The sequence below is a fragment of the Erythranthe guttata genome, chromosome 1 (assembly GCF_056151865.1).
Source record: "Erythranthe guttata isolate IM_541 chromosome 1, IM_541, whole genome shotgun sequence".
NCBI classification, from domain to species: domain Eukaryota; kingdom Viridiplantae; phylum Streptophyta; class Magnoliopsida; order Lamiales; family Phrymaceae; genus Erythranthe; species Erythranthe guttata.
This window is the reverse complement of record NC_142533.1, coordinates 1646338-1666387: the sequence shown is the minus strand read 5'-3', so window position 1 is coordinate 1666387 and position 20050 is coordinate 1646338. Positions and strand designations below refer to the sequence as shown.

At 34.3% G+C, this 20050-nt stretch overlaps 4 protein-coding genes across 6 annotated transcripts; 2 read left to right on the top strand and 2 right to left on the bottom strand.

Annotated features, from left to right (window-relative positions):
• Positions 1–1344: 1344 nt before the first annotated feature.
• On the top strand, positions 1345–3379 carry CM2 (chorismate mutase 2). Its single transcript, XM_013000573.2, has 5 exons — positions 1345–1809; positions 2438–2533; positions 2614–2757; positions 2870–2962; positions 3054–3379. Exons 1-5 carry the CDS (start codon positions 1570–1572, stop codon positions 3285–3287), a joined length of 807 nt encoding a protein of 268 aa, XP_012856027.2. The 5' UTR covers positions 1345–1569; the 3' UTR covers positions 3288–3379.
• A 563-nt stretch (positions 3380–3942) lies between these two features.
• Positions 3943–8888, top strand: LOC105975158 (Actin-binding FH2/DRF autoregulatory protein). Of its 2 annotated transcripts, XM_088815777.1 has the most exons (16): positions 3943–4455; positions 4598–4727; positions 4825–6033; positions 6122–6254; positions 6345–6416; positions 6579–6677; positions 6794–6835; positions 6919–6999; positions 7093–7143; positions 7237–7318; positions 7423–7517; positions 7631–7702; positions 7781–7897; positions 7990–8058; positions 8150–8216; positions 8331–8888. In XM_088815777.1, the coding sequence occupies exons 3-16, from the start codon at positions 4850–4852 to the stop codon at positions 8423–8425; spliced, it is 2259 nt and encodes a 752-aa protein (XP_088671903.1). In that variant the 5' UTR covers positions 3943–4455; positions 4598–4727; positions 4825–4849; the 3' UTR covers positions 8426–8888. The 2 variants fall into 2 exon arrangements, with proteins under 2 accessions (XP_088671903.1, XP_088671904.1); XM_088815778.1 differs by lacking the exons at positions 3943–4455; positions 7990–8058 and having other exon boundaries at positions 4600–4727; positions 8331–8454.
• LOC105975157 (putative WRKY transcription factor 40) lies at positions 8257–10044 on the bottom strand. 2 transcript variants are annotated; one of them, XM_088815800.1, is made up of 4 exons: positions 9843–10044; positions 9138–9413; positions 8903–9019; positions 8257–8779 (listed from the first exon to the last, which is right to left on the bottom strand). In XM_088815800.1, the coding sequence occupies exons 1-4, from the start codon at positions 9918–9920 to the stop codon at positions 8462–8464; spliced, it is 789 nt and encodes a 262-aa protein (XP_088671926.1). In that variant the 5' UTR covers positions 9921–10044; the 3' UTR covers positions 8257–8461. The 2 variants fall into 2 exon arrangements, with proteins under 2 accessions (XP_088671926.1, XP_088671931.1); XM_088815805.1 differs by having other exon boundaries at positions 9168–9413; positions 9843–10035.
• A 4638-nt stretch (positions 10045–14682) lies between these two features.
• On the bottom strand, positions 14683–16490 carry LOC105975206 (CBL-interacting serine/threonine-protein kinase 5). The gene has a single exon (XM_013000381.2). It carries the CDS (start codon positions 16303–16305, stop codon positions 14965–14967), a length of 1341 nt encoding a protein of 446 aa, XP_012855835.2. The 5' UTR covers positions 16306–16490; the 3' UTR covers positions 14683–14964.
• Between the last annotated feature and the right edge of the window lie 3560 nt (positions 16491–20050).

Here is a 20050-nt window from a genome sequence, read left to right as displayed (position 1 = left end):
AGAGATCTCCGGTCTTGCTGAGGGGCATTGGTCCGGCCCAAAATTTTACCGGATCTCTATTTGGGTCTCCAGAACAGAATTTGAAGATTCAATTTGGAGACTTTATTGGAGATGCCCTAATTAAGGTTCGGTCCTATAACTTTTATTTATTTATTTTATCTTTTTTGAATATCCTAAATGAAATTTAGTTCGACATTTTAATCACTAAAGAAAAACTTAAAGCCCGTTTGGCTAAGTTTATTTTAAAGGACATTTAGCTCGAAAATCATTTTTGCCAAGTTTTATATATTAGACCGTCTTCAGTAATATACTGTAGACATTGCACTTCTCCTTTTTACAAGCTAAGCTGACAGAAGAGTTGTTTCAACAACTTGTTATTCTGCAGCTAAAAACGGTTTCAAAAATCACGTGCGTTGGTTAGATTTGAAGAAGTATATAATTCTTAATTGGTACGGTGGACAAGAGAAGGCATCGAGAGATACACAATTTCAGTAGTTAAACACTTTTTAAAGTAATAAGAAATCTTCATTGTGAACTTGTAATCTCCATTGGTTGTTAGAAAACAAAGAAGCCGGCATTGTTGTTCCCGTGAATGTAGAATTATACCGATCTGAACCACGCAATCTCGAATGTTCTTCATCTTTGTCTTATTGTTACAGTTATTTATTTGAGAATAAATTTGCCATAAAATATATATGGCAAAATGAGTTTTTTAGTCCTGTAAGTTTGCTAGTTGGGAGTTTTAGTCCATCATGTTTGAAAATCAGAATTTTAGTCTTGTAAGTTTCAAAAGTTGAGAACTTTGGTCCTATGACCTGCTATAACAGGTTAGTCAATGGTTGATTGAATGCGTTGGCATTTAATTTATAAAAATAAATCGATTAAAAATAAACTAGATGATGTGCAAAAATATAATATTAAATAAATATATAAATTAATATATTAAATATTTATCATTATTCTGTGTCTTTGACATCGAGAATCAAACTTCTCTCCAAAACCAATTTAACTCATTTACCACATCACCTAATTTGATTTTAATCTATTTATTTTTATAAATTAAATGTCAATTCATCCAACAACCATCACAATACCTGTTATAGCAGGTCACGGGACCAAAATTCCCAACTTTTATAACTTACAGGACTAAAATTCTGATTTTAAAACATGATAGACTAAAACTCCCAATTAGCAAACATAAATGACTAAAAAACTTATTTTTGCCAAATATACACTATTACCAAATTACAATTAAAAAAAAATAAAAAATCAAGTCAATGAAGTCCACGCACTACTTTTACGTGCCTTAAAAAAAAACATTATCCCAAATCTGCCGTGCACACTAAACCTCACTTTTTTCCCACTTCAAAAAACTTTAAATATTTTATCACACACAAAAAAAAAAAAAAAAAAAAAATTTAAATTACTTTACTACATATCCATCTTCTCCGTTTCACCTGCCTTCAGACACAGATCTGCCATTGTTATTGCACCATCATCTGCTATCCAAAACAGACCTAATTATAAGTTCATCCCCGAAACCCATTTTTCTTCTTTCATAAAAAATCAATGGCTGAATCTGAAATGGGATCACAAGGCAAATATCTCGACACTTTGCTGAATCTTGAATCGCTGAGGAAGAGCTTGGTCAGACAAGAAGACACCATTATCTTCTCTCTAATTGAGAGATCAAAGTACCCAATTAATACACTCTTGTACGATGATGACGTCACGATCCCCTGTGCTTCGTCTCCTCCTTCTTCTCTGTCCCACTTCTTTCTTAAGGAATCCGAATCTCTTCAGGCCAAGGTATATTGTTTATACAACCAGATGTACATACATACATGCATATGTATCTATATATACATGTCTCTGTTTGTGTGGATTCGTTTTGTCCCATGATCTGATATATAGATGTTTATGGGTTGTAATTATTCAAAGATGTGGGGTTTTTTCGTAATTTGAGCTTACCTCAGGGGTGGCCGTAATTTGCCCTAAAAATAATGAGTGAGAGAAAAACATTAAGTGGCACTTGCATTGTGATCAATAGTTGGTAAGATAAGTTATGGTTAATTAATAATTAGGGTTAGTTGATGTTTGATTAGTGCAACATTTTTTTCCGGCCAGCCCGAAGTTACGGAAAAAAAAACGAGCTCTTATCTCTCGGCTTATGATATTGGTTATAGTCCAGTTATATAATTTGTGTATAATCTTATCTTGGGAACCAAACGAGGTACAATAAGATTTCAAACGAAGTACAATAAGATTTATCTATGCTTGTTCAGCTCGAACGGTACATGTAATTGTTGTTCGTATAAACCCAATGCTTTTGAATGCGGGACGATCAATATTTTCGGTGGGAAAATACATTTATGATTTCATTTTGTGTTTTAGTATTTTGCACCCTTTGATTCATCTGTCGCGGTTTTGTTTGTAGACTGGTCGATATACTTCACCAGAAGAGAATGCTTTTTTCCCCGATAATCTACCGTCTCCGCTGCCGGGCTCGCTTCCTAATTATAACCCTACACAGGTAAGAATTAATCAGATTAAAAAAACGAAAGTTATATCCTTTTTTAATGTAGAAACTGATTTCGATTATAATTAATACAGGTATTGCATCCTCAAGGAGCTTGCATTAATATAAACGAGAAAATACTAAACTTGTATCTCAAGAATTTACTTCCTCTGATCGCTACTAAGGGAGATGACGGGAACTATACCGCCACTGCAGCCAGCGATCTCGACTGTTTGCAGGTAAATTTAAAAATAAAAAAAATAAAAAAAAGGAAGCAAAAATTGCATTGGTAATTAGAAATCATTTTACATTAATTCCAATTTTGAGATAGCATTTAATTTCTTCTTGAAGGCTCTCTCTAGAAGGATTCACTTTGGGAAATTCGTGGCCGAGGTTAAGTTCCGGAATGCCCCTGATGACTATGTTCCGGCTATACGTGCTAAGGTATATATATTAAAAAAAAAATTAAAATTATTATTAATTTTTTTTTTGAAATATTTTGTATGTATTATGGATGAACTTGTGGGTCGAGCAGGATAGGGATGGTTTAATGAAACTATTGACGTTCGAAAGCGTTGAAGAAGTGATCAAGAAACGAGTGGAAAAGAAAGCGACAGTGTTCGGACAAGATGTGGTGGAACTTGAACAAAATAATAATCATGGCAAATATAAGGTTGATCCATCTGTAGTTGCTCGATTGTATGGAGATTGGGTGATTCCTTTGACGAAATTTGTTCAGGTCGAGTACCTTCTTCGTCGACTCGATTAATTAATCCCTTTTAATCGTCTTAATTATCATGACAGACATATTTGTTGTATTTGAATAAGTTTTATGAAGCAGATAAATGTTTTCTGATGTCATTTTGGTTATTGTATACTTCAAAAAAATAAAATAAAAAATTAATAGGTCAAATTACAAAAAACCTCTCTTATTTCGGTAATTGTAGCTAAACCCCTTAACTATGAGTCTTCTTACACCTCCATCCTTATGGTTTCAAATTCAATATAATTTTCTAGATTCTGAGGAATGTTTCCTAATTTGTAATCGTTTTGTACAAAAATGTTGTTTATGATGAACCACAATCTGATATTTACAAAGAAAGAGACACATTTTATGAACATCTTGTTTTAAAATGTGGAGCTCGAATGGGGTAAAACGGGTACGAACCGAAGAATATTCAGCATAATATAGAAGATTCCACTAAATTGAACGCCACAAAGGTGGACGTGTAACAAGATTCATAGTTTAGGGAGCTAGTTGTAATTATCAAAACAAGATGGGGTTTTTTCGTAATTTGACCTTACTTTAGGGGGTTTGCTGTAATTTACCCCAAAAAAATTTTTGGGAACACGTGCGCATGAAAATTAATGAAAGTGACTAGAGAATGAGTATAATGAGAACATTCAGACAAACACACAGTCACAGATTTAGTTTAATTTATTCTCTTAAAACACTTTGCTTAAACAAAATCAAAATCTGGCACTCTTTTAAGAAAGACAGAAAAAAAAAAAATTGAACACCCTTTTTCCCACTCTCTCTCTCTCTCTCTCTCTCTCTTTTTTTGGTTACTCCCATTGAAAGCCAAGTTATTCTGTAGAGTAGCTAGAGACACACAACAGACACACAGTAAAGTGTGAAGATGAAGAAATGTTCCACATGTAAGAGAAATAAGTGTTCCTTACATTCCCAGCAAAATCAAGAATCACACACTAGTTTCTGACTCCATTTTCTTGAATTTAAAGAATATACATTCTCATTGTTCACATCTACTTGTCTTCTGAATTTTTGTGCACGTGTATTAAATGTGATTGGGGCTGCTGTTTTATTGCAATGTGTGTGTGTGTGTGTGTGTGTGTGTTTCAAGAAATTTGTAAGGGTTTGTCTTTAATTTGGGGGCGATTGGAGGTGGCCCTTTTTGATTAGGTATGTTGCTGTTGTTTAATTTGCTTTATTTTTTAAGTTTGATTAAATGTTCTTGAAAATATAGATTTAATTTGTTTGGAATATCTCGGGTTAAATATTGCTAAATGTATCTCAAAGTGAAGTACTCGATTCGCCTGTAAATATGTTGCGAATAGCTCATTTAGAAGTTATCCTATATCGGAATATTCGCTCATTCAAACTCGAAACCGTAAAAACGAGGCCTTTCGTATTCGAAAAATTGACATCAACTGCTATGTACAAGGTGGTGGTCAAGTGTATTTGAAGGTATGTATATCTTTCCTTGCATTTTTGTTTTTGAAATGAAGGCCATGTGTACATCTTTTGAAGGTTTGAATTAAGTGTTTGTCTTTGTTGTTTTTAGTTTGGTTTAGGTTCTTTTCTCGGAAATGGACGGCACTCAAACTTCACTACCTATTAATCCATCGTCGTGTTCGAATTCATTGCAAGGTTCCACCTTAGCTCTCTCGAGATACCGTGCACCCTCGCTTCTTGGGATTACAGCTCTGCTGCATGACCATGCTGAATTTAATAACAACAAACTAGTTTATTCATCAATCCCTCAATCTTCTTTGTCTCCTCCTCCTCCCCCTCCACCACCACCACGATCTCCACCACCACCACCACCACGATCTCCGCCACCACCACCACCTTCTTCGAATGTGGCAATTATGCCTCCTCTTACTCCACCACCACCACCACCACCACCACCTCCACCACCACCGCCACCAATACCACCTTCTTCGAATGTGGCAATTGTGCCTCCTCTTACTCCACCACCACCACCACCACCTCCACCACCACCGCCACCAATACCACCTTCTTCGAATGTGGCAATTGTGCCTCCTCTTACTCCACCACCTCCACCACCTCCACCACCACCGCCACCAATACCACCTTCTTCGAATGTGGCAATTGTGACTTCTCTTACTCCACTATCACCACCACCTCCACCTCCACCACCTCCGCCACCAATACCACCTTCTTCAAAAGTGGTAATTGTGCCTCCTTTTACTCCACCACCACCTCCACCTCCAACACCACCGCCACCAATACCACCTTCTTCAGATGTGGTAATTGTGCCTCCTCTTACTCCACCACCACCACCACTACCACCACCACCTTCTTCGAATGTGGCAATTGTGCCTCCTCTTACTCCACCTCCACCACCACCGCCGCCTCCAATACCACCACCTTCGAATGTGGCAATTGTCCCTCCTCTTACTCCATCACCACCACCACCACCACCTCCATCTCAATTTGCCGCATCGGCAAAACTTTCCACCGCTAGATGTGCAGCACCTCCACCGCCATGCCCTCCAAGTTTCGTCAAGAAGGAATCTCCGCCTTTGCATGGTTTATCAAAATCCAGCAGCCCTTCTTTGCAGCTGCATTCATCGTCTATTAGTACTCCTCCTTCGTGTGCAAAGGGGAAGTTGCAATTAAGGACAAGTACAAGGACTAATTCCCAATTAAAGAAGACATCCCTCAAACCGTATCACTGGTTGAAGCTCACTAGAGCTATGCAGGGCAGCCTATGGGCTGAGGCACAAAAACCCGACGAGGCTTCAAAGTATGTTATTATATATACTATCTTCGTCTCATATATATAACCAAACATTGTTAACAAAATTTATTTTCTCTTATATTTCATTTTTTAGAGCTCCTGAGTTAGACATGTCCGAACTCGAGAGTCTTTTCTCGGCAACTGTTTCGAACTCGGATCATGTGGGCCCCACCGGAAAAACAAACAGGCGTGGCTCGGGGCCGCTCAGACCTGATAAAGTTCATCTGGTACGTCGAAATATTATTTTGGACTGAAATATAATGCTTATATGTTACTTTCTACTTAAATTTCCGGTTTGTCGCCCCCCCCCCCTGCAGATTGAGCTACGAAGGGCGTACAATTGTGAAATCATGCTGACAAAAGTTAAGGTTCCTTTGTCAGATTTGATGGTAGGCTTAACCTCGAAATAACTTTCACTATATATCTCTGTTCTTGAAATGCATGATCATGCATAGTTATATTAAATCACTCGTCTTAAAAGTTAATTACTTCTGAAATTTCAACGCTTTATCGCTCTAAAAAAATCGATTTTTTTTTCCCTTCAAAAACAGAATTCGGTACTTGCTTTGGATGACTCGGCATTGGACATCGATCAGGTCGATAATCTTATAAAATTTTGTCCAACCAAAGACGAAATAGAACTCCTTAAGGTATTTGTTTGTTTCTGAGTGATTCGATTACTTTCTTCACTCAATATTATCGAATTGTACAATAAATCTTAGTGGAGGCATTATTTATAAATTTACAATTACATTTCTTCTTTCAGAACTACAAAGGTGACAAGGAGAAACTCGGAAAATGTGAGCAGGTATAGATACGATTATTCTCTCGTTTCTCGTAAACACGTTCTTACAACCTTAAAACATTGTCTTAATTCCCATTTTATTACAGTTTTTCATGGAGTTGATGAAAGTCCCACGTGTCGAGTCTAAGCTAAGAGTTTTCTCTTTTAAAATTCATTTCTTTTCCCAGGTAAGAAAATACGTAATTTTCGTGAAATTATTCACTAAACTTTCTCTGTTTTTCGAATTAAAAATTTTAAAAATTTGTCCATTTCACGTGCAGATATCAGATTTGGGTACGAGTTTGAATATAGTAAATTCTGCATCTGAAGAGGCAAGTAATTTAGCAATTTTGCTCGTTTTTACTTTCTCGTGTTCTAACGACAAATGTCGTCCCCTGAAAATGATTTTTTATTTATTTAATCAGGTCAGGAATTCTGTGAAGTTGAAGAGAATCATGCAAACTATCCTTTCATTGGGTAATGCTTTAAATCAAGGCACGGCAAGAGGTGTGTATGAAAATCAATTTACTTCTCGTGCTCGATATTTTATCAATCTAGTTTTTATTTTTATTTTTTTTGTAATACTGTAAAATATTACTTCCGTTTCTCAGGTTCGGCTGTTGGATTTCGCCTGGACAGTCTTCTAAAACTTACTGAAACGAGAGCTCGAAACAATAAGATAACTCTCATGCACTATTTGTGCAAGGTATTAACCGGTCATATTCCGATACTTATATTTGGAATTAATTTTTTTTTTTTTGGCGGTTGTGTCGAATTAAGTTTTTTTTTTTGGCGGTTGTGTCGAATCAATATGTATAGGTTCTTACAGCAAAGTTGCCGGAAGTCTTGGATTTTCATGAAGACCTAGTTAGTTTAGAGGCTGCAACAAAGGTATATATATAACTATATGGAATATTCTATAGAATAATATTGTGATACTTTTACATGGTGATCTTCGATCGATTGCAGATTCAACTAAAGCATTTGGCAGAGGAAATGCAAGCTATTAGAAAAGGGCTCGAAAAAGTTGAGCAAGAACTAACCGCATCGGAAAAAGATGGTGCCGTGTCGGAATACTTCTGCAAGGTAATAACTTAATTATATAAATTTATTATCTAAGTCGATCGACTTGTTAGTTTTCTTGTAGCTAAATCGTTATTTTACGGGAAAAATTTTAGACGTTGAAGGATTTTTTCGTCTCGGCTGAAGTGGAAGTGAGATCTCTGGCTTCACTTTATTCCGGAGTGGTAATTAAATTAATTTATGGGGTTTAGTTATCGATCGATTCGACGGATATGGCTAGTAATTAATCCGATGAATTTTTTGATTTTGTTTTAGGGAAGAAATGCAGATGCATTGGCTATTTATTTTGGGGAAGATCCGGCTCGTTGCACCTTCGAACAAGGTAATTAACTAACGCGTACGTGTTAATTAATTATCTTGTCTTCTTGGCATTATTATAATAGAAATTACATTACATTTTAGAAAATCTGTCGTCGGATATTATTCTCTTATGCAGTTGTCTCGAATTTGCTAAATTTTGTGAGGATGTTTCGACGGGCTCGTGACGAGAACTGCAAGCAACTGGAGTTTGAGAAGAAGAAATCACAATAAGAAGCAGAAATTCGGAAGACGAAAGCTCTTGATTAATTACGTCGAAAAACAATCATTATAATTATCTTCCGATTCATCGTTCAAGATTCTGCCAGCTATAGCTTCGGCCAGCGCAGCTGTGAAGCTGTCGTTTCTTGTCAAAGAAGAAACCATTTTCTCGGCGATAGCATTTTGCATTCGGCTACATATTATTGGGTCCGTCAGATCAAGACTCGCCGGAGTTGTGCCGGGGCTGGACGAACCACCGCCTCCTGCCGCCGCCGCCACTGAAATTTCACCTCCGGTGGGGTGGTGGTTGTGTTGGCCTTCGTATACAGCTACTAATAGAGATGGATCATTAGCACTTCTTTGCACCTATTACATAAATAAACATGTAACAAAAAAAATTTAAAATTAAATTTCCCATTATTTAATTTGTATTATATTACCAATTTACCATAATAATAATAATTAATTAAATTTATATATATGTCACACCTTCTTCTTGACAGGGCAATTTGGGGATAAAGAACACTTGTAATAAGCTCTAGGAGAAGGGTTATCTCTAGTGACCTTTTGCCCATATTTTCTCCATTGATACCCATCTTTTATAACCTGTATAATTTATAAATTGTTACACATAATATATACTATAGGTTATATTATTTAAAAAAATTGTATTTTATAATTATTATTTTTATTATATATATGTAATTTATTATTAAATTCTTACTAGGTTCGTATCGGATGGGTTGATTCGTACATGAACTCGCGAGACATTTGATTTGATCTCTTTGGGCATACAGTATCCGTGATTACTAAAATTATCGATTTGAAATTCATCGGCTAATTTTCTTTTCTTGGAATTAGTAATGAGGTGGTCATCGTTTTCCGATACGGATTGTTTTTGGATTAAATCGCTGTAGTTTTTGCGCACAATTTTAAGCATGCCGTTGAGTTTCTCGTTCTCCCATTTCATCCTATTCAGCTCTTCCATCAGATCATCGGTCTGCATAAATATCGGAGATATTAATATTAAATATTCACCGTGATAAATACAACTTAAAATCAATATACTATGCAATAACTTTATAAATTTCGTAGTTTAAGTCGTAGTTTGTTAATTTCTTTTTTTTCGATTTTGTTCGTTGATTACCGATATGGCAAACGAAAACATCGTATTTTACATGAATACTTACAAATTAGTTATTCAAAGTACAATTACACACGGCAAACAATTGTACAAAGACAAATCAAATTTCTTCACAACCAGTTGTTTTTTTAATAAGCAGTCAAAACTCATATATGTATTACAAAACTTTCTTAAAGATCAAGAAACGGAAAATCAACGAACGTTGATTAATCAGTGCTGCGTACTATATTAAAGAAAACATCGTAATTAATATAAAAAAAAAAAAGCCGAAAAAAATTAGCGCACCGGAGTTTCGGTAGGGTTTTGCATGGGGTGAGCGTTGAGGTCGATAAAAAGATTCGTTTCCGATGACGGTTTTCCCATTTCGCGAAACTGTGTAAGATAACAAGAATTCTGGTTATTCTTAGAATTTATTTTTCTGCAGAAATAGTTTATTTATATATAAATATGATATATGTATATATATTTATCAAAGTGACTGAATGGAAAAATGAATAATAAGAGATGATGTATATATATAGTCGGAAAAATATGAAAAAAGAATCTTAATACCTTAGTCAAGTCTTTCAAGTCTACGTTAATTATGTGTCGGAAAGTGTCACGAAATTGCGGCTTCAAACAAAGTCATATCCTTGTATTACACTCTAGAATGTGTCCATGTTTTTTATTTTATTTTATTGATTTATGAATTATTATTAAAAAAATATTGAGAAGAGTTAATTTTATTTATTTATCTCTAGCTATATTAATTATATGAAAAAATTGAAAACTTAATTATTTTATTAATAAGCTTCATCCGACTAATTCTTTCGGGCATGTATACAAGTTTCCTCAAATATTAATGAATGTGTGTGTGATTGATTATGTACAGATCAATGATTAAGAGTTACTCGGTGTATTTTATCGAATGTATCAATATATGTTTAGTAAAATTATAAGTTGCTAGTTGGTTGGTAGGAGTTATTGAATTGGATAAGGATATTGACTTTTCTTAAAATTTATTTCACACAGGTATGTACTATTGTGAAATTTTTAATAATTTGAATAAGTGGTGTGCACAAAATCTAATTACTACTGATAAAAATTTAAAAAGATAAATGATGATGTTATTATTAAATTACTTAGGGTATCGGGTTAGAAAGAGCTCAGAGAGCAAGGTAGGTCACGTGCTCACGAGCTAGATGATCCTGAAACACTCTAATTAACTTAAGAATCATGTGAACAGAAAACACGTGATCTAAGCCGAGAGTTGATCCAGCGAAAACCCCTCCGACGATCAAGTCAGACGTGCGGATAGTCGGTAATAGTAGAGAGAATACGAGCAGATGAGTCGGTTGAATAATAAAAGTGTACCTTAATTAAATGAATTTAAGTTGTATTTATACTTTATTGATTGGGTTGAGATCAATTTATCGGGCACAACCTTATTTGAATGTGATTGGACATCTGTTGAAATAACTATTAAACTGGGCATGTTGCCCAGTAAATATGGGTCTATTGGGTTGGACCAATAGGCATATCAATAATAATAATAATAATAATAATAATAATAATAATAATAATAATAATAATAATAATAATAATAATAATAATAATAATAATAATAATAATAATAATAATAATAATAATAATAATAATAATAATAATAATAATAATAATAATAATAATAATAATAATAATAATAATAATAATAATAATAATAATAATAATAATAATAATAATTATTATTATTATTATTATTATTATTATTATTATTATTATTATTATTATTAAGTGAGATTACTAATTAATCCAGTATCATGAGATTATTCATTAAAAATAGAAGACTAATCACTAATCAGTAATAATCAAACTAAGAAAAAACTTAGGCGCGGGGTGACATCAGCGTGACAAAAAAGAAAAAAAAAAAAGAGGCATTCGTCATTGCATATGTCGTCACCAGATGCTGATGAGAAATTTTCATTACGAATGAATTTTTTATTCTTTTTACTATTTTAAATATCATTTTAAAAGGTGGTTTTGTCATCCACTTTACAAGATCACTAATCGAAAAATATGAGTAAACTGCAAAAACTACCCCTGTGTTATCTCGAAATAGCAAAAACCCCCCTGTGATAAATAAACTAGCAAAAACCCCCCTGTGAAATTTAGTCAAAGGCAGAATCCCCCCTAGCTGATTTTTTAGACTTGAAATGACAAAATTGACCCTCAAAATGTATTTATATATATACATATTATATGTATATTTATTCTTTTTAATTTATTTGTTTAGAAATTAAAAAAAATAGTAAACAACTAAATTGATTATTTTTTAAATAAAATAATTAAAATATTTATAAAATATAAGAATTTATTAATTGCAAGACTCCAGGGGTATTTGTGTCTTTTTATATCAAGTCAACCCTCAAATAGTTCCATAGGGGGGTTTTTGCTATTTAAATAATTTCACAGGGGGGTTTTTGCTAGTTTATTTATCACAGGGGGGTTTTTGCTATTTTGGGATTACACAGGGGTAGTTTTTGCAGTTTACTCCGAAAAATATATATCTTTAAAATTATTCGACATTTTAAAAAATTCGAACCTAATCAATTCAGACAGCTAATTTTCCCAGTTTCAATTTTCAACAAACCTTAGTGGTTAGTAATTAATTTTATTTACTTTTTTTCCACGTCACAACTATTGGCGTAGACTTCCAAATTGAAATTCTTCTCAAACAAACCATGTTAAAGTCGTGAAAGATGACTTAAAAAAGACTAAACAATTTCCAATTTCCCTTTTTAATTGGAGATGATGATGCGATTTTGATGATGTTTGTGTGGTGACGTCATGAAAAATACGTCATACGCTAGAAACTATTTGTACTAACATTTGGAAAGTTCATATACTTTCGTGTCAATTTGTACTTTGGTTAGTTCATTGTCCTTTTCTATGTTGGCCAAGAAAAGTACTCGTGGGGAATTTGCCTACTAACCAGTGTTTTGAAAGTCGGACCGGATCGGTCGGTTGACCCAGTTAATGTTGGGCCCCCGTCGGGATAGCACAAACTCCACATTGGTATGATATTGTCCAGATTGGGCCGGGCCCAACTAGTTTTGCTCTTGGGTTTCCCCAAAAGGCCTCATACCAATGGAGTTACTATCCCCTCCTTATAAACCATAGATTTTTCCCATATTAAACCGATGTGGGACATTGTTTGCACCTCAACAGTTAAACTGCAAATCGTTGCCTTATTCGATTTGGTTTGGATTGTTGCATCGTAATATCGAAACTCGATTAAAAAATTTGAGATTCCTGAAATTGTGCATTTGTTTTTAATAGACAAACTAAATGACTAAAACAACGTCTTTTTAGTGCACATTTGTAAAAAGAATAATTCAAAATAAAAAACTTTGAAATCGAAAGACATATTATTTCAGATTACGATTTCTGCAATATCTGAAATTATTCGGTGTAATATTTGTGTGTTGATATGTTATGTGTGTAAAATAATAGTATGTTTGATTTACGTTTCAATTGAAAATGAATAATGAGTTAATGTAAAAGAAAATATGTTTTATTTACTATAAAATTAAATATAAATAATTATAAAATAATTATAAAAAAAAAAAAAAACCGGTTGAACCAGCCCAGACCCAATAACTTGTCCGGGTCATGTCCAATCCGATTTTATGATACTGCTACTAAATAAATGTTGCACAAAATTAAACTAAGAATTTTTTTTGTTGTAAAATACAAAACATGTGGATCATAAAATTTGTATGGGCCAAAGTCTTAGCCTTACTAGAAATGACATGACAAATTCAAGACCGAGAGCCCAAAACCTAAATTATTTACTAATGTAACTCAATGATGACTTCTTCGATTAAACATCGGGTGATTCTTCTTTTGCCATGTGTCATTTTTTATATTTTACTAAAATCGCTACAGATTATGATTATTATAAAATACAGAAAATAAGACGTGCCAGCAGAAGACCCACTCAGTGTTTATCGATTACCGGGTGTAGGGTCGAAGAAGTTCTCAATGATCATAGGTACATTCTAGAAAGTCAAAGTCATTACAATTGAGAGGTTTTAGGGAGTTCTTAAATGTGTCTATAATTTTTGTGACAACTCTTACATACTTCTAGAACATTGATATTTATGAATGATTACATTGATAAAAGATGATAAAATATATTAGGCTGTGGTTATATGCAAGACTAATCTCACTTGTGCAAGACCAAATTAAAATTTTCAATGTATAAATACTATAATACCCTTACTTGTTAAAAAAATAAAAAATTCCAAATGTGCAATACCAAAAACTCAAAAACAAAAAAAAAAAAACCTATCACAAAACCACAAGACCAACTATCATCTTCTCTATCAAAACCTTTCTTCTTCCTCATCTGTAAACCCACAAAACATAAACATTCAAAATCATCAAAACTCAACAAATCTTACAAAGATGGCAAGTATGGAGTCATAAGACATCAAAATAGAAGAATCTACGGTGGAATAATCCAAGAAATTATGTATTTATGTGTTTTTTAGCTAGAATATCGTTTTTCCAAAAAAAAAATCGCGCAGACGCAGTCGACATGTACATGTCGAATTTTATAGGCAAAAATCGACATTGAGATGTCGATTTTTTAGTACATAATCGACACCTTAGTGTCGAAATTTAATTGTTAGTAAATTAGTCCAAATATACTAAATTTCGACATTAAGGTGTCGAATTTATGGACATATATTCGACACCTTAATGTCGAAATTTAGTTGTTTCATATTTCGACATGTACATGTCGAATTTTATAGGTAAAAATCGACATTGAGATGTCGATTTTGGAGTACAAAATTGACACCTTAGTGTCGAAATTTAACTGTTAGCAAATTAGTCCAAAATTTACTAAATTTCGACATTAAGGTGTCGAATTTATGGACATATATTCGACACCTTAATGTCGAAATTTAGTTGTTTCATATTTTTTTATTATTTGTTATTTGGTCTTGCATGAGCAAACAAAAGTCAATTTAATTTATGGGTATATTTGTCATTTTATCTTAATAAAATGGAATCTTTTGGAATCTTTCTTTAATTTGGTCTTACACAACTGGAATTAGTATTGCATATAGCCGCAGCCAATATATTATTGATCTTGAATATGTCTTTCAAATATAGTATTATATATATACACATCGTGATGTACATGAATTAATCACATCAAGTGAACCAAACAAATCAAAACAAACTCAAAAATAAGTTGTGGGAGACACAACACAAATAAATAATACATGTATAACCCTTAATTAGGGTAGTAATTAATCGTAAAAAAATGATCAAAATAAATAACTCTCTTTGCTTAATTAGCAAATATTAATTCAGAAAAAATTATATATATATATATTTTTTTTATAATAATGAGTCACGATTGCCAAGTCCAAACAACATCACTCAACGCCGGCCGAATATCCTCTTCACGGAACTTGATATACTCCAACGTGTCGCCGGCGAGTTTCGAGAACTCCACCACCGTCACCTCCGGCGCCACCTTGAACACCTCCGCGGTGACCGAAAGCCGCCCCTTCCGCCCCTCGGCGGGGCCCACTAGCCTCAATTTGAAGTCCTTTGTCCTAACAACCTTGAACCCGAACTTCTTGCCGATTTGTTCGATTTTCCCCATGATCACTTTCGCGGAGCATCGCGAAGTGAAAGTGGAGTCCGGTTTTCGCCTGTCGTCGTCGAACATGGTCGAGAGTCCGGTCGACATCGACGAGATGAACTGGAAGGCGTTCAAGAAGGCGGGAGAAGACGGGGATTTCTTGATCCTCTCGTGTTTCATGAGTTTCTCCTCCTCGTCGAATTTCTCGAACATGGATTCTTGCATGGAGAACGCGTTGGGCCTTTTGAACCCTTTTCTAAACCACATGACCCGGGTTATACCCGCCATGCAGATCCGTTTACTCGGATCCGGAACCAGCAGCCTCGAGAGTAGACGTTTTGCTTCGGCCGAGAACCACGGCGGACACTCGTACTCGGCTTTGTAAATCTTTCTATACATGGCGGCGATATTTTCGTCTTGGAAAGGTAGAAACCCTGCCAATAGAACGTACAAAACGACGCCGCACGACCAAATATCCGCCTTCGCTCCGTCGTAGCCTTTCCGTGCGAGAATCTCCGGCGCGATGTACGCCGGCGTCCCACACTGGGTGTGGAGGAGCTTCCCGGCGCCGCCGGAGTGAGAGGCGGCATTAGGGGAGTGCTCATGGAGGGCGGATAGGCCGAAGTCGGAGATCTTGAGGTCACCGTTCTCATCGAGGAGGAGATTCTCGGGTTTGATGTCGCGGTGGAAGACGCCGCGGCTATGGCAAAAGTCAACCGCGCTGACGAGCTGCTGGAAGTACGACCGGGCGGCGTCCTCCTTGAGGCGGCCTTGCGCCACCTTGGCGAAGAGCTCGCCGCCGCGGACGTACTCCATGACAAAGAAAATCTTGGACTTGGTGGCCATAACTTCTTTAAGGCCGACGATGTTCGGGTGGCGGACGAGGCGCATGACGGAGATCTCGCGTATGATCTGCTCCATCATTCTCTCGTCCTTGATAACCTCGTCTTTCTTGATAACCTTAATCGCCACGAACTCGTTCGTCGACAGGTTTCTCGCAACGTACACCTTCGCGAAAGTGCCTTTACCTAGAAGCTTCCCCATTTCGTATTTTTCGAACACTATTTTCTTGTTTCCTACCATTTTTGCTATTACAGAAGCCATGTTTTCAATATTTCAACAATATCAGTTAATATAATTCAAAAAAAATGAAAAAAAAATCAAGAATCATAGAACAAATAGATCCAATCTCTTGTCTATTAATTTTGCAGTTGGCCACAATTATATGTAGATGTGGGTTATGATTAAATACAAAATCAAGATATTAATAAATAATATTATCCATATTATGAAAATTGTATGAGTCTTTGAAAAATATGAAAGTTATAAGGCACTACTTTTATTATTCCAACCTGGAATTTTATGTAGCTGACATCAATCCGATTCATACTCTTTTTTTTTCATAAAAGTAAATATCATAGAACAATTCAATATATTCAACAAAATGTTACAATTTAGAATGTGGCCTGCTTGGTGGCGTAATGTATATGCAATGGATCATGACACATTTAATTAATTTTTTCAATCGATGCTGCCAACCAAGAAAATCATTAATAAATTTCGATGTTGTTATAAATATAATATAATGACGTGTGCATCAGTCTATTTAGACACCAACATGAATGTTTTTTTTTTTAAATGAATTATGGTCTGCATGATGTAGCATGTACTAAATTGGGATGAACTTTGACTTTATCTATAACTTGATACATTTGTACTTTGACATTTTTGGTTTTACACTAATCTTATTTTTCTATTTAAGAATTCCCAGTCAATCATAATCTACACTCGTGTATAATCACGTGCGACAAGCTCGACCTAATGATCTTTGGAAAAGGTATTTGACTTTCAGTCAATTGATGCATGCTCGTTTGCTTAACCGTTGAGCCATCTCTTACGGGACTTTTTGACGCTTTCAAATTTGTGGAATGTAAATTGTGACAAGGACAATTAGAAGTTTATAAGGTTAGCAATGTAATCCTAATTACTAATTAATTGCATTGTTGGGCTAGATTAATTATATTCAATGTTGTGACAAAGGCCCAATTGATGTAATAATTAAATCTATTAAAGCACAATTGTTGGGCTCTAATCTAACCGTCTAAGTCTCTGATGGGCTTTGCACACTTCATCAGACTAATATATCAATAGGTCCATGTTTTCATGTGGGCCTAACCGGATACGCCCAATTTAATAATTGGGTAAATTATAAAAGAACACCCTAAACTTAGACTTAATTACATAAAACACCCTGCCTATTAGTAATTATCAAACTTCCCCCAATGTTTGTTTCCGTCTTACACCGACTCCTTTACGGTGTGATTTTTCACACAAAAAAATTATTTCTGGGAATATTCCATGAAAAATACCGATTATATCCCTACAAACGTGGAACCGATTGAAGATAGCCACGCACAAATGATTAAAAAAATTGCTTATGTATACTATGATACTTCATACTAGCAATTCGGGAAGTGTATGTGATGATGAAGAAAATGAGGTCACTGTAGAAGGTATACCAAAATCACGTACAAGTAAGAGACTGCTCTTACGTGTAAAATTGGCATTTTTTAACCATATTCCCTTGAATCCGTGAAAAATGACAATAAGATGGTCTGTGTAAGATATAAACAAATTTTGGGGGAGAATTATAGTTATTACGGTGGTGGGGGGTGGGGGGGGGGGGGGGGGGTATTTTAAAACATAAGTTATTAGTAAGATTTCAGTAGTTGAAAATAATATTTTTATGCCCATGAGATATATTTGGGTGCAAACTTAGAGCAACTCCAATGGTAAAGTATCAAAATCGGTCATCAAATATTAATTTGATACTCGTTTTATTATTTTGATACTCATTTACTTCAACCGCAAGCATTAAATGAATCATTTAATTTTAAACATAAGCATAAATATATTTAATATTGACACGTGTCAATTTTTAATTGGTTTGTTGGGTAGTTAATGTTTTGATACCTTTTTTTCCTTGATGAATTTTTGCATCTCGGAAAGTTGAATATCAAAATAACTACCAATTTAATTCCCCCATTGGAGATGAAAATTTATGTTTTGGAGCATCAAAATAGAAGTTATTCCATTTAATTCCCCATTTAATTCCTCCAATGAAGTTGCTCTTATAATTCATATTTTTTTCCTGAATTTTATAAATACATACATATACCACTCTTATCAAAAAAAAAAATAAAAAAAAAATGCATATACCACCATATGTATAGCAGCCAAAACCCTAAAACCTGCATTAATCTCGATAACACAACACTAATAGTATCTGTCACACGAGAAAAGATGGCGTAATTCATGGCTTTTTTGCTAATTAATTAACCATTTTTCTCACCTTGAGCATCCAAAGCCATTTTATGATTATTATTATTATTATTATTTTAATTATTATTAATAATAAGCAACAAATTAAATAAATACATAATTAAGGAAAAGTCAGAGCTTTGGATTCTTTAGTAGCTAGGCTGCTCACATTTGACTTCAACATCTGACAACATTATAATACTCAAAAAGAAATTTTGCATACACGAGGGTTAGATTCCTCCTCCTCATACACACACATGCATTAGTATTATATTATTTTTTCTTTTTCTTTTTCACCTAATTATCTTTTCTTCTTTTTATTTTTACATGTAAATAGAAATACTTACCTTTCACTTTAACAGAGAGTCAGCCACTCCTATGGTAATTTAGGGGAAGAAAAAACCTTAAAACTTGTATTAATCAAGAAATGATTTAAGCAACCATGGAGTGAAATGTTTTTTTTATTAATTAATAACTAGTTATGTTAAATTTACGAATAAAAAAAAAACTCTAATGTTTAGGTAATTACAACCACCCATCAACAATGAATCATCTTACATGTCTACCAATATTGTTGTGTCAAATTTAGTGGAATCTTCTAGATTATGTGGAATATTCTCGAATTTGTACCCATTTTATCTCAGTCGAGCTCCACATTTTAAAACAAGATGATCATAAGATGTTTTTTTGGCTTGCAAGCATCAGAAACTGCATTTTTCCACAAAACGAGTACAAACTGAAGAACATTTCACGAAATCTAAAAGATTATGTTGAATTCGACATCATGATGAACGTGTAAAAATATTCATAATTTATGGAGTTAGTTGTAAGAGCAACTCCAATGGGAGATATCAAAATGGAGCATTAAATATTCATTTGATACTTGATAGAATACTTTGATACTTCTTGAAAAAAAATTCACTCCAACCACGAGTATCAAATAGATTATCAAATTTTAAATATATGAATAATTATTTTTTTAAATGCCATGTGTCAAATTGTGATAGGTTAATGGAGTGGTTATATTTTTGATACCTCATTTTCCAGGGAGTATTTTTGCACCTCGGGGTAGTTGAGTATCAAAATAATTCTCCATTTAATGCCTCCATTGGAGAAGAATTTTTTTAATTTTAGAGCATCAAAGTGGTAGTTTTTTAGTTTGATACCTCATTTAGTGCCTCCATTGGAGTTGCTCTAAGTACCCAAATAAGAGGGGTATTTTTGTAATTTGATACTAGCTTAATAAAAAAGAAAAAAAAAAAGCAACATATTCACAGCCTGAATCATTTAATATTGTAAAGTGTAAATGGGAAACAAAAGAAAGTAAACATAGGGTCCCTATGTTGTCTTCTTTTCTTTGTCAAATTAAAGAAGTCAGCCAAAATAATAATATTAAAATAATAAAATAAACCTTCATATAATTAGGATTTGCCCCTCCCTTTTTCCTCGTAGGAATTGAATTCCTTGCTCATCAACCCCTTTTCGGCTTTTTCTTTTTCCTACCACCCCCCCCCCCCCCACCCCCCAC

Coding starts and splice junctions, on each gene's coding strand:
- CM2 (XM_013000573.2), top strand. CDS start 1,570: ATGGCTGAATCTGAAATGGGATCACAAGGCAAATATCTCGACACTTTG. Junction 1,810..2,437: donor CCGAATCTCTTCAGGCCAAG/GTATATTGTTTA, acceptor TTTTGTTTGTAG/ACTGGTCGATATACTTCACC. Junction 2,758..2,869: donor GCGATCTCGACTGTTTGCAG/GTAAATTTAAAA, acceptor TTCTTCTTGAAG/GCTCTCTCTAGAAGGATTCA.
- LOC105975158 (XM_088815777.1), top strand. CDS start 4,850: ATGGACGGCACTCAAACTTCACTACCTATTAATCCATCGTCGTGTTCG. Junction 6,836..6,918: donor AACTCGGAAAATGTGAGCAG/GTATAGATACGA, acceptor ATTTTATTACAG/TTTTTCATGGAGTTGATGAA. Junction 7,319..7,422: donor AAATCAAGGCACGGCAAGAG/GTGTGTATGAAA, acceptor TCCGTTTCTCAG/GTTCGGCTGTTGGATTTCGC.
- LOC105975157 (XM_088815800.1), bottom strand. CDS start 9,920: ATGGGAAAACCGTCATCGGAAACGAATCTTTTTATCGACCTCAACGCT. Junction 9,414..9,842: donor AAAACCCTACCGAAACTCCG/GTGCGCTAATTT, acceptor ATATTTATGCAG/ACCGATGATCTGATGGAAGA. Junction 8,780..8,902: donor ATTGCCCTGTCAAGAAGAAG/GTGTGACATATA, acceptor TTTATGTAATAG/GTGCAAAGAAGTGCTAATGA.
- LOC105975206 (XM_013000381.2), bottom strand. CDS start 16,305: ATGGCTTCTGTAATAGCAAAAATGGTAGGAAACAAGAAAATAGTGTTC.